Here is a 12,450-nt window from a genome sequence, read left to right on the forward strand (position 1 = left end):
TGGGTTTGGGGCTTCCCCCCTACTCTCACACACTCCGATTATCTTCCAGAAGACACCGACCAGTTCAGTTTGAGAATCACCCCTGACAAGCCTTTCAGAGTCAGCACTACTGCATCACTTGTGTTTCCAGAGCGGGTAAGTGGGTTTGAATCAAGCACAAACACTTCACAGGTTTCATATCAGCATATTCTGGTATTAGAAATCCATGTTGAATTTGAAATCCTTCACGTGAGTAAGAATGCACACGTCATTTGAGCAGTGTCAGAAGAATGTGACTGAGTCACAATCTTAACACCATAAAAAAAGCACTTGAAGTCAGTCCCAATGGCAGACAGGACACAGCAGGGCTTGCCTTCCATCCTGACACTTTTCAGCACAAGGCAAACACAGGATTGTTAAAGTCCATGGGTTTATGATTTCCTATTTAGAAATGAATGTGGTCTTCAGTCACTTATGTTCAACTTGAGTTTGCTTTCTTGTGAAACATATTTCTCACAAAGATTTTTCCATACTTCTCCAGATTAAATGCAGTTGCCCAGAATTGATTAAAAAAATTATAGATGACAAAGCAGGAACATGTTACAGTTGTTCAGTCTTTCACACAACTGCATTGGAAAGGGAAATGACAATCCTCTGAAAAACATTGTGAAAATCTGGATCCAGAGACACCCTTCATGCTCAAAGTCTGGAAGTGCAACCAGAATGACCAAGGCACCACCAGCAATCCATTCCCAAGCTAAGCCTTCTGGCTGTTGACAGGACAATTTGGAGCAGAAATGAATGCCATGTCCTCAGAGAGGGACACACCTCGCTGTGCCACTGGAGAGCTGGCCCAGTGACTTGAACCAAAGCCTCTCCTCCGCTCCAGAGAGCCCATGGGACTGGGCACTACAGTGTTTGGTGCCTTTCTGGGGCAGGTGCAGAACTTGGAAGGACCGGGCTAAGACTTGGGTCTTTCTCAAGATTCCGTTTTAAAAAAATCCTGTCACTATAACCTACATACCAAGAGTTTAGAGGACAGGACTAGAACACAGTTCCCAAGGAGAGCAAATAAACTAAAGTACAAGGAAAAAATCTTTCTTCTTAAGGTGCCCTCTGTTTCCCACAGGTTAGGAAAGTTCTACAGAAGATTTCAGCTTGACTGTTTGTCTACAGAAGGATGTTTTATGGAACTATAAGGTCAAGCCAAACCCCAAGTGACAAGTGTGCAGCTAATTTTTATTCACTTAGAACCATGGAATATCCTCAGTTGGAAGGGGTCCACAAGGATCACCGAAATCCAACTCCTGGTCCTGCACAGACACCCCAACAATCCCACCCTGTCCCTCAGAGCGTTGTCCAAACCCTCCTGGAGCTCTGGCAGCCTTGGGGCTGTGCCCACTGCCCTGGGGAGCCTGGGCAGTGCCCAACCAGCCTCTGGGGGAAGAACCTTTGCCTGAGATCCAACCTGAGCCTGCCCTGACACAGCTCCAGCCATTCCCTGGGTGCTGTCCCTGCTCACACAGAGCAGAGATGGAGCTGCCCCTCGGGAGGAGCTGCAGACCCCGGTGAGGTCTGACCTGAGTTTCCTCTTCTCCAGCTGAACACACCAAATGTCCTCAGCTGCTCCTCATGTGGCCTCTCCAGGCCCTTCACCATCCTCATGTCCGTCCTTTGGACACTCTCCAAGAGTCTTAGACCTTTCTGATATTGTGACACCCCAAACTGCCCCAATCTTGAGGTGAGGCTGCCCCAGTCAGAGCAGGTGGGACAATCCCCTCCCTGATGCCCCCAGGGCTGCCAGGGCACTGCTGACTCAACTCACTTCAACCCAAGGCTTTTTCAGCCTCTTCCTTCCAGCATAATCCTGGTACCAAAGTCTTGTTAATGTTTAACTGAGCTGAGCCAAGGTTTTCAATCACAGCCCACTGCAAGCAGCTCCCACACCCCCACACCAGCTCTCACACACGTGCACGTCAGCCTGGGGCTGGGCACCTTCCCCAGGGGCACCCTGCCCATCAGGAAGCCAGGATTTCACTGAGTTTTAAGGATCAACTGGGAATTATTAGGCAAAAGCCTCTTCTTTATCAAGATGCCCAATTTTCACAATTCTGTATAACACTGGTCACAATTAAAAGCATATTTTTAACGAGCCAGAAACTGCAGTGTTTTCTGATGTTAAAATCTGACAATCTCATCTTCTCTGAATACACAGAGCCTTCAAAGTCCCACACTGAGCACAAACACACAAATGCTTTGCTCTGCCATCAAGTCTATTCCTAAGACTTTCACTGCTTGCAGAAGTACTCCTTTAAACTGCTACATTAAAAAAAAGATGTCAAGTAAAATATTTACCCAAATTAACAAAGTAGGAACAGGTCCAAAGCACAGATACTTAGGACAGGCCCACTCCAATTGTGTCAGACAACATGCAGGACTAAGTTTAAGACACATCAAGGCCTGAAATAGCTGCATATCCCTATTTCACATTAGAAGACAGCAAGTGTTTATTAGAAAGAGTTTCTGAAATAGGTACTAAAACCTATCCATTTTCTTAAGTAAAATGTATGTAGCATCCATGGACAGACAAGAAAACATGACACCCATCTCTTATGCCTCTCCAAGAGTTTTTGCAGTTTTATAGAAAATGGTGAAAAAGTTAGAGCTATTGTTGATTAGAGGGACCAGCTGAAGGGTTGGTTGAATTTCAATATTAAATTAAAACAATTAAAATTCACAGGGCTTTCAAAGGTCAGTGTGTAAATATCACTTTGTATGAAAACAAAACTCAAACATGGGATGTCAATGCAATAAAACTGCCCAACTTTAGACACAAAACAGTCACTCAGATGAAGCAACTGCTCAGGCTTTTATTAGTTTAGAAACAAATTTCAAAGGAAACCTGGGAGGATTTTACTCGCCTGACACAGAGTACAGCTCTCACAGGTTCAGACACAGAACAGGGATGGAAGGGACTCTCCTAACCAAGGGTGACAAGGCAGTGCTCAGAGATCACAGGTGTAATTCCTCTGAGGAAAAGGCACAGGTGGGATGAGACCATACAAGTAATATTAACATCCTAAAGATCCAAATAACCAAAATCACAGAGATGACTAAGTTCAACTGGACAAGGATCACTGAGTCCAACTCTTGGCCCTGCACAGGATGACCCCAATAATCCCACCAAGGGCCTGCAAGTGGTACTTCTCTGTGATCCTTTAATGTGATTGCAGCCCAACATGGGATTGATTTCAATCACCTCAGATTAAGTTCCTGGGTAAATTTAGACAGATGTTCTTACCACACCACATCACCTTCAAGGAAGGCTGAACATGGAAACAATTCACAGTATTTACATTGTAAAAAAGCAACAGAAGTTGTAAAAATATATCTTGATTTATATAAACATGATGTAAACAAGTGTCATCTTATGAAGCTTCCAAAAATTTCTTAGGCAGAAATATATAATATGAAAGAACTGTATAACTCTGTATCAGCTCTGAGAGGTAAAAGCAAACAAAATACAACTATAATTGAAGCTCATACTTGCAGATGGTGGGTCTGGAGAGTCAGTTTTACAAGGAGCAGCTGAGAGAGCTGGGGGGGCTCAGCCTGGAGCAAAGGAAGCTCAGGGGGGACCTTCAGGCTCTGCAACTCCCTGACAGGAGGGGGGGGCCGGGGGGGGTCGGGCTCTGCTGCCAGGGAACAAAGGACAAGAAGAGAGGGAACGGCCTCCAGCTGTGCCAGGGGAGGCTCAGGTTGGACATCAGGAGGAATTTCTGCCTGGAAAGGGTGGTCAGGCACTGGCAGGGGCTGCCCAGGGAGGTTTGGAGTCCCCACCCCTGGAGGTGTCCAAGGAAGGCCTGGCTGTGGCACTGAGTGCTCTGGGCTGGGGACAAGGTGGGGATGGGGCACAGAGTGGGCTCAGTGGGCTGGGAGGGCTTTTCCAGCCTCAGTGATTCTGTGATCACCATGACTTTCTACATCACTTTATTTTCAGTTAATCCCAGATACTCCCTAGAGAAATCAACATCCACACTCCCCAAAGGAGACAGCTCTGCACAGGAACCGAGGAGCACATTTTCCAGACAAACTCACTGTTTTATAAAATAACTCCTGTGAAACTGAGGTGGGGGAAAGGACACCTCCTCCCTTTTAGAGCCCTCCAGCACCTTTTCTCAGCTTGTTTTTTTAAGAAAATAGAGCACATATAAAATTCCACATCACTGCCCTACTCTGTGTTCTTCATTCCTATCCAAGGACTCAGAAGTTCATTTCACCCATGTTGGACAGCTGAGCCCAAATCCTCCCCATCAGCTCCCGGAGCCAAATTCCAGCACTGTCAGGAACTCCTGACATCTGAGGAGGATCCTGTCCCCCAGACCAGGAAGGCCCCACACACACCACCTGAGCACACCAATGCCTCCAAGAGCCTCAGAGCTTCTTTAGAGAGAGTTTACTCCATGTCCCTGTGCAGAAAAACTACCAGTTTCCAATTCCTTTTATGATTTGTATCACCTCCTCTTCCACCCTCAGCGTTCCCTGCTGTGTCCTGGCATTCCCAGGATAACATCCCAGGCTGCTCACACACGGCAGGGGTGACTCTTGCTGGTGGTACTGCAAGTGGCACTCCAAACATTCTGACCCTTATTTCTGGCTTATTTCCCACTCTGGAAACAATGTCCACACATTTACCTTCCAAGGAATAAATGAATCACTCTTCCCGGCAGCAAAAATCCAGAGATACAATTTCTTCCAAAAATTAATGGAAAAAATACACACACCTTACCAGGAAACCACAACCTAGAGACTCTATGCCTCGTTGTTGCTGCTCCGTGGTTTTTTTAGGAAATGCACAGAGCAAGTGTAAGGACAGATTTCACATCTGAACTAGTGACACAGGTTGGCACTGATGGGTGACAGAAGTTCTGAGGAACTGAAGGGAGGAATCATGGCTGTACAATACAATAAAAATCCACGAGTGCTTTTGCTCTGAAGTCAGCAACAAGACCAGACAAACTAGATCCACCCATCTAAGCAGTCAAATTTCTAGTTAAGGAACTCAGAACTTAAGACTTCATCAATTAATAAACATCTGTAGCAGTACTTTCTGCACTCATGGGGTTTGCATGAAAAAGGGATTTAGAGCAGAGCTTGCAGAGGTACAACCTTTGCAACAACTCGGTTCCAACTCGTGTTCCTCGGGATCCGCGAGTCCAACTATTTTCACATGGAACAACACTGGCATCCAGTGGCCAACTCAATTAATCACAGAACGGAATGACTTCACTACCCTCCTGCCCTTCTTTGGCCCAGGAAACACCATTAGAAGAGACCATGTATTCCTGGAGGCTGCTCCTAAAAGTTTGCACACCTCCAGAGTGTTGACCCGCCCCTCCCTCCATCCCTGCTGTGACCAGCCCCTGCTCACCTGGCAGCGCAGTGATGAAGTCCCGCTGTAACATGGGCTTCAAGTAAGAGTTAATATGTCCATGCTGATAGTGACACATTCGGGAAATAAGGTGTTCCACAAATTCCACTTGATCTGATTCAGACCACTGGTCAAAGTATTTTATACACAAGTCTTTTTCCTTTTCGTAGTTTCCTTCCGATGGTCTTTTTCTTGAGACAATCACGGATGAAGTTCCATTACTTATCTGGTGTTAGAAAAAGAACAGCACTGTTAAATATAAATACCAGGAACAGCTTTGTAAGAACTCTCTGAAGGAAAAACACGGAAGATGCAAAGAAATAATCAAAACTAAATTTTAAAACACATCCTTCAAGATATGAGTTACACCAGATAAATTTCATCTTTCATAGACAAAGATCAATTAAAGGACTTTGCTTCTAAGTTACTTCTTACACTGAAAGTCTTGAATTCCCTCACACCTCTTAACATTTCAACAGCAAGGAATTTAGTTCTTTTTAGCCATGACTTCCCCAGATTAACCCAGTGGTTTCTGCAGCACTTTGCAGTTGCCTCCACAAATGTTTCGCTCAGGTTTCAGCAGTTAAATTAACAACACACCAAAGCTGAATATTAATACTCTAATTAACACAAGAATTTGAGATCCTCGTGTCAGTGTTGAACTTCCTGTCCCTAAGTGAAAACTGAGAATGACATGACATCCAGGGTTTGGTTTGTTTTTGAAAACCAGCTCCTGTCAGTGTTTGGGACATCCACATAAATACCTCATTAAAATCCTGGGAGTTGGAGCCACAAATGAGGATGCTACAAGAACACCACCCCAGGAGTTACTGCTAATTACTGAGTAGAACATAAGACTGATGCCAGGCTCCTCTGAGCCCTTCAGGAGGCCACCACGCTGCTGGGGACCAATTGTCAGCTCTCTGAAATATTCCCAAACTCCTTCAAAGCAAATTGGTTGCATGTCCTTGCCATGTTGAATTTCTCCTTTCAAACAACAGTGACATGCTCAGAAACACAGCTGAACTTTATTCCCAATTGTCCTTCCAAGGTCAGCACCAACCACAAAATCTGAGAAGAACAAGTAATTTCTCAAGGATTATCCAATGGTGTCATCCTTCACTCCAAGGCTGGGCTAATTTTAGGATGATACAGTGAACTACGTCCAAGGATGATTATACAGACACAAGATTTGGATATTTCTCAAAAGCAGGAACACACAAAATCATGTCAACTCTCTTTCTACAAGAATGTTAGTCCTACCTGCCACAGGGTATTTTTCTTTGGAGACTCATCTTCATTCTGATCCTCCATTACTGACGTGTTCTAGAAAAAAAGAGGAAATACCACTTCAATTTTTTTACTCTGTGATAATTTCTCTCTCTACAAGCACTATGAAGAAGCAAATCAATTGAACTTATAAAATTCATTTTTGTAGTGAACAGAACTATCAAAGACTTCTGGTCACAAAACCTGAATATTATAAATAAATTCCCCTTTTAACTGACATGTTTATCAATTCCATTTACTGTAAAGATAACTCCCCAACCCCACTTCAATTTCCTTTGACAGGTTTTCATGCAGCCTTTCAACGCTTTTCTCACTGGGAAATAAATTCACTTTCATCCTACTCAAGCCAAAGCAATTAAACCTGTCAAAGTATTCAACCAGCACTTTCTGCCAAACTTAAACTGCATACAGCTCGTAGAAAAAAAATTAAAAATCACTATACACTACTTACATGCAACAGAACGGGGGTTTTTCCCAGCTCTAGCTACCACAAGGAATAGGGATTGCTCTCTGCAGAACAACTCTGCACTTCACTGCCACTCTGTGTCTCTACACCTTGGCAGTCCCCATCTTTCTCCCCCTGCCTTAACTGCAGTGCTCTCCCCACATCAGAACTGCTCCTCCCTTCTGTTTTCTTCACCAACAGAAGATGTAAGAATTTCTATGAACATTCAGCTGCAAGTGTTCTTTGAGCTCACCTTGGTTTCCCAAAAGCTTTCCCTCCTCCCGTGCCTCGTTCATCGCCCGCTCCCTCGTGCTGTGCAGGCACAGCCCCACCTCCTGCTGCCCACCCCGTGTCCCTCAGCCCCAGCCCTGTGCCCATCCCTCTGCCCAGGACACACCAGCTGACCGGCACAGGGGTCAGCACCATAAACTCAGTGTCCTCAAACACTGTCTGCATTTATTTCAGCCTCCTTCCCCTCCATCAGCTGCCTCAGCAGAAAGAGGAACAACACCCTCAAGTAAAACACATGATGGAATAAGTCACACAATTCCTTCACTCTTGTCACTATGGATTATGGATTAACCCCTTAACAACCACATCCACTCCCACTCAAAACACAGTTCCACCTCAAAAGCATTCATCTCCTCCTTTTTCTGCCATAAGGATGGACTGCATCAAACCCAGAAAATGTGGAGAAGTTAACACTATGAGCTCTACAGCAAAGCCTTCCTCCCCCACCCCACCATGGGCTCACATTTACCTTGAACCCTCTTCTGCTTTGCAGCCAGGTATGGAAAAACATGTGTCACATGGACTTCAGATGACATAAAAACTGTGGCCACAGGGTGATGGAAAGACTCAAGTCTACCCAGTTCTGACACACAGGACAATGACAAACACGAGCCTAGGAGATGGCTAGAGGGGAATCCAGAAAGGGCTAAAGGCAGGAAAGGGTTTGGGTGACTCCGCAGATACATATATTGAAGTGTTCCTGGACATACATAGAACAGTAACACTGAAAGTAAATCACATTTTGCCCAGTTTTTAAAGTGACAGACTCTTCAGGGCCACCCCAGTTATCCCAAACTACTCCCTGCTCCCCCCCAACCCTCTCATGGGGTACAAACCATGTCCCCCACACGGTGCCCAGGACACACATCAGCCATACACCTACTGGGACCCAACCAGCTGACACCAGTTAAACCATTCTGGAAAGCAAACACGCCACCAGGGAATTCTGCAGGGTTTCTTTGATTTGATTTGATTTCAATATGAATGTGTAGAAATTTCATTACAGTGACTGTATGTTGTTAATGGTATGTTATGTATGTTAATGGTGTTTCCAATTAGTATGTCCTTAAATGCTGAGGGACATCTCATCTCCTTTAGCAGCTGAAGGCTAAAGAAATGCATCAATCCTGTAAGCCACAAGCAAGGAACACAGGGAATACCAAACACAGGTGGCTTGGGTCAGCATATTCAGCAGAAATCCCACATTTTATCAACTTAGCCCCCGCCTAACTTTCCTTCAGCAGGTCACAGCAGACTCTGCCATTGCACTTCTCCCTTTATCAGGAAACACCTCAGTTCACTGCCAGCTTTCCCTGGGATGGAGGCCAAGAACTGCCTCCTAAACGTGGTGTCTTTTCATTTCAGGCACATACAATAAACCTGCAGCAGAGCAGCCCTGTAACAGTGTGCAAGGTCACACACTCAGATGGGAATTCCACCCCCGGCAGATTGCAGAGCCAGGTTCCCTCTGTTCTGTCACCCACTCAATTCTTCTGTGCCTCTGATGCTGCCCAGGGAAAGAAAACTGGGCAGCAGGATTTGGGGAGATGTTACATCCTTGGCATGTCACTGAATCACAGAATCATTTAGGTTGGAAAAGACCTCCAGGATCATCAAGTCCACCCTGTGCCCCATCCCCACCTTGTCCCCAGCCCAGAGCACTCAGTGCCACAGCCAGGCCTTCCTTGGACACCTCCAGGGGTGGGGACTCCAAACCTCCCTGGGCAGCCCCTGCCAGTGCCTGAACACCCTTTCCAGGCAGAAATTCTTCCTCCTGTCCAACCTGACCCTCCCCTGGCACAACTGGAGGCCGTTCCCTCTCCTCCTGTCCCTTGTTCCCTGGCAGCAGAGCCCGACCCCCCCCGGCTCTCCCCTCCTGTCAGGGACTTGCAGAGCCAGAAGGTCCCCCCTGAGCCTCCTTTGCTCCAGGCTGAGCCCCCCCAGCTCCCTCAGCTGCTCCTGCTGCTCCAGCCCCTTCCCAGCTCCGTTCCCTTCCCTGCACACGCTCCAGCCCCTCAATGTCTCTCTTCCATGAGGGCCCAGAACTGGACACAGCCCTGGAGGGGCCTCAGCAGGGCCAGCACAGGGACAGTCACTGCCCTGGTCCTGCTGCCACACCATGGCTGGCACAGCCCAGGGGCCACTGGCCTCCTGCCCCCCTGGGCTCCCCTGGGCTCATGTCCAGCCCCTGACACCAGCACCCCCAGGGCCTTTCCCAACAGGCACTTTCCAGCTCTCAACATCTGAGCCATGAATGTGAGGGCAGATGACACAGATTGATTTTTAGGGTGGAAATTTAACAGTTTATGTAGATATTTCACCAGGAAGCAGCAGCTGTGTTAATATAATGGTATCTATTGCTACAGTTTCTTGTGTTTTCTCTCTTTTCCTGTCCTCACTCCATGTTCTGTTAGTATACTTTAGAGCTTTTAAATCCTTCATCCTTTCCCTTTCCACGCTCAAATACATTGTTTGTTTTCACTATTATATATTCTCTTCCTAATAAATTCACTCTCCTTCTGTCTTAAACATCTAATTTTGGGGTCATTCTCCAGGTCACATACATCCTAGCTCCGACTACAGTCTCTCTCTCCAGCACTTAAACCTAACTTAAGACCAGGAGATGACAGAGTGGATCCTGCCCTGTTGTCTGGAAGGAGCAATTAGACAACTCTAACCTGTCCTGTCCATTCCCAGCACTTGGCAAAAGAATTTCAGAATTCCTAACAGCTGGTGTCACCAGTCCCTGCTCTGTAAGGCCTCCAGCTCTTGTGCAAGAACAAAGATAGGCATCTACAAGTTCAACTCTTCCCTCACCCTGCACCTCCTTGTTCACCCCACCCATTCTCTACATAAAGCCACCTCTGCCTGTTTCCCAGGTGGCTTTAAAGTGGCATCAACACAGAATTCAACCTATTCCCCTGTAGCTGAACAGCACCAAGACCCGATGCCATCAATGCCATCTCACTGCAGTGACCCAGCAAGGCCACGAGCCCTGCAGTACTGACCTGCCCTCGCAGACATTGCCCAGGCGTGATTTTGGACCCCCACGAGGGTCTTGCAGCTCCTCGGAGGGAAGCAGAGCTTCTAAAGAGTGTCAATTCATCTTGTTTATATGTTCATTTTTTCCAGAGATTCTTGTGAAGTTGCTCACAGCTCTTGCAAAAGTAGAATGGTTATTTCCAACCAGCTGTCATTCCTTAATTAGTCAGCCTGGAGTAAGTGCTCTCCATCCCTACTGGGAATGGCAGCAACAGCAAGAGATAACACTGGGTCCGAGCAGGGATGTTCTGCTGGTGCCTTACAGTTGTTCAAACCCCACTGAGCCCAGTTAGCCTGAGAAAGGCCCAGCAATGGCAGTAAAGCTGACACACTGCTCTGCAAGCTTAAAAAGCTGGTTTCCTGAACTTTTGCATCCCATATTCCTTGCTCAGTCCCACAGTAACTTCAGGCTTTCCTTAGTCTTTCTGCTCCACAACAACTCAAGTCTTTGGGATTTCTACGAGATGCAGATGAACATGGCAAACAGGTTCAAAAATTACTTAGGGAGAAAGAGGTACTGACAAGCCTAATTACAACAGGTTCATTCCCTTTGGAGATCATGAAAAGCTTCCAAGATAGAAACAACTAGCAATGATCCCCAGAGGCAAAAGATTTGTCAGTATTGTAAAACTCTATAAACCACAGTTTCCATTAAGATCCCTGGATACCTGGTAGCAACCAATATCTCAAAGTTTAGTAGTTTCCCGTTATGTGTTTGTACAACACGAGGTGCAGAAGCAGCGATGTTTTCCTGCAGCTGAAGGGCTCAGGGCCTGCAGGGCTCACCTCCCTCAGCAGGGGCAGCAAAAGCTGCACCTTTTCTAGCAGAAATCTATCAAACCTGCACAGGCTAATCCAGATTTCCACCAGATTGCTCTTGGCTCCAGGCAGGGAACACCCGGGTTTGCACCCAGGGAGTGCCTTGAGTCACTTAATTGACTGGGAAGAGGAACAGCCCCGGTGCAGCTTTGTTCTCTAACCCAGTTCTAGTTCCAGTATCGGGAGAGCAATTACAGAAGTGATAGCAGGTGATCCTGGGAACTGGGACAGAAACATGAGGTGCAGGAGAGCACCCAGCAGGGCAGACAACATCACTGAGCTTCTCTGATGATAAACTTTGCCCTAACAAAGAAGCATTCAAGCATTCAAAGGATGGATGGACAAAACCAGACAACAGCTTTGTTACCTTGAAAAAAAAGAATAACAGTCTTATATTTTGGCTATAATGAAAGAGAAAGTGATAGAAAACAATCACTTGTATTTCCCACTGCCCTTGAGATTACACCAGCAATTCTGATCTCAGTTAAAGATCAAGCTAAGTCTTCAAAAACCTTAACTCTTCACAAGATTCCCACTCTCTGAAGAAAGCACTAGGGAATTTCAGTTAAAATTACAAAATAAGCAAAACTAATCATAACAGTTCAGCTAAACAGGCTCTGATCTCCTTTAAGAAATCATGTCCATATCTGACTTTGAAGAAGTTGAAGAAACAAGAAAAAATAACTAATACATACTTGGATACTTTGAAGTCAAACACAGCAGATTGAGCTCGAGCCTGAAGCACCTCCCGAAGCCAGCTCTGCCCGCCCAGGGACTGCCAGAGGCACCAATGACACACTCCCAGAGGAGGAGAGGAGTCCCCATCCCACGGGACAGCAGGGCCACAGCAGGAAGGGACAAAGCTGGGCATCCATCTGTACCATCCAAGAGTGAGGAGCATCTGTCCTCAGGGCTTCCTGCTACAATACAGCCAGAAACCCCAAATGCTTTAGAGCATTTCTAAATGAGGGTGAGCCTCTCCTTTGGGTGCAATGGACAACATTTGCTAAACCAGGAGCCTGGTAAACAATGGTTATTGATCAAGGATTTTCCTCTTTTAACTACTGAGAGACTCTTAATAAAAATATACTGTAGCACAAACATTAAATTAAATTGGAGAACTTAAACTGCACTAGATGTGAATCAACCCATC

General features: G+C 46.1%; 1 protein-coding gene across 4 annotated transcripts in view; it reads right to left on the reverse strand.

The window, feature by feature from the left end:
- Nucleotides 1-12,450, reverse strand: part of FBXW11 (F-box and WD repeat domain containing 11) — a 79,337-nt gene that overhangs the window by 31,360 nt on the left and 35,527 nt on the right. For all 4 annotated transcript variants that reach the window (XM_064671406.1, XM_064671404.1, XM_064671405.1 and 1 more), the window contains 2 exons: nucleotides 6,674-6,736; nucleotides 5,411-5,636 (listed from right to left, as the gene is read on the reverse strand). In XM_064671406.1, coding sequence (XP_064527476.1) covers nucleotides 5,411-5,636; nucleotides 6,674-6,724 — 277 coding nt within the window. In that variant the 5' untranslated portion in view covers nucleotides 6,725-6,736. The remainder of the gene's footprint in view (nucleotides 1-5,410; nucleotides 5,637-6,673; nucleotides 6,737-12,450) is intronic.

The sequence above is a fragment of the Pseudopipra pipra genome, chromosome 15 (genome assembly GCF_036250125.1).
Source record: "Pseudopipra pipra isolate bDixPip1 chromosome 15, bDixPip1.hap1, whole genome shotgun sequence".
Lineage (NCBI taxonomy): Eukaryota > Metazoa > Chordata > Aves > Passeriformes > Pipridae > Pseudopipra > Pseudopipra pipra.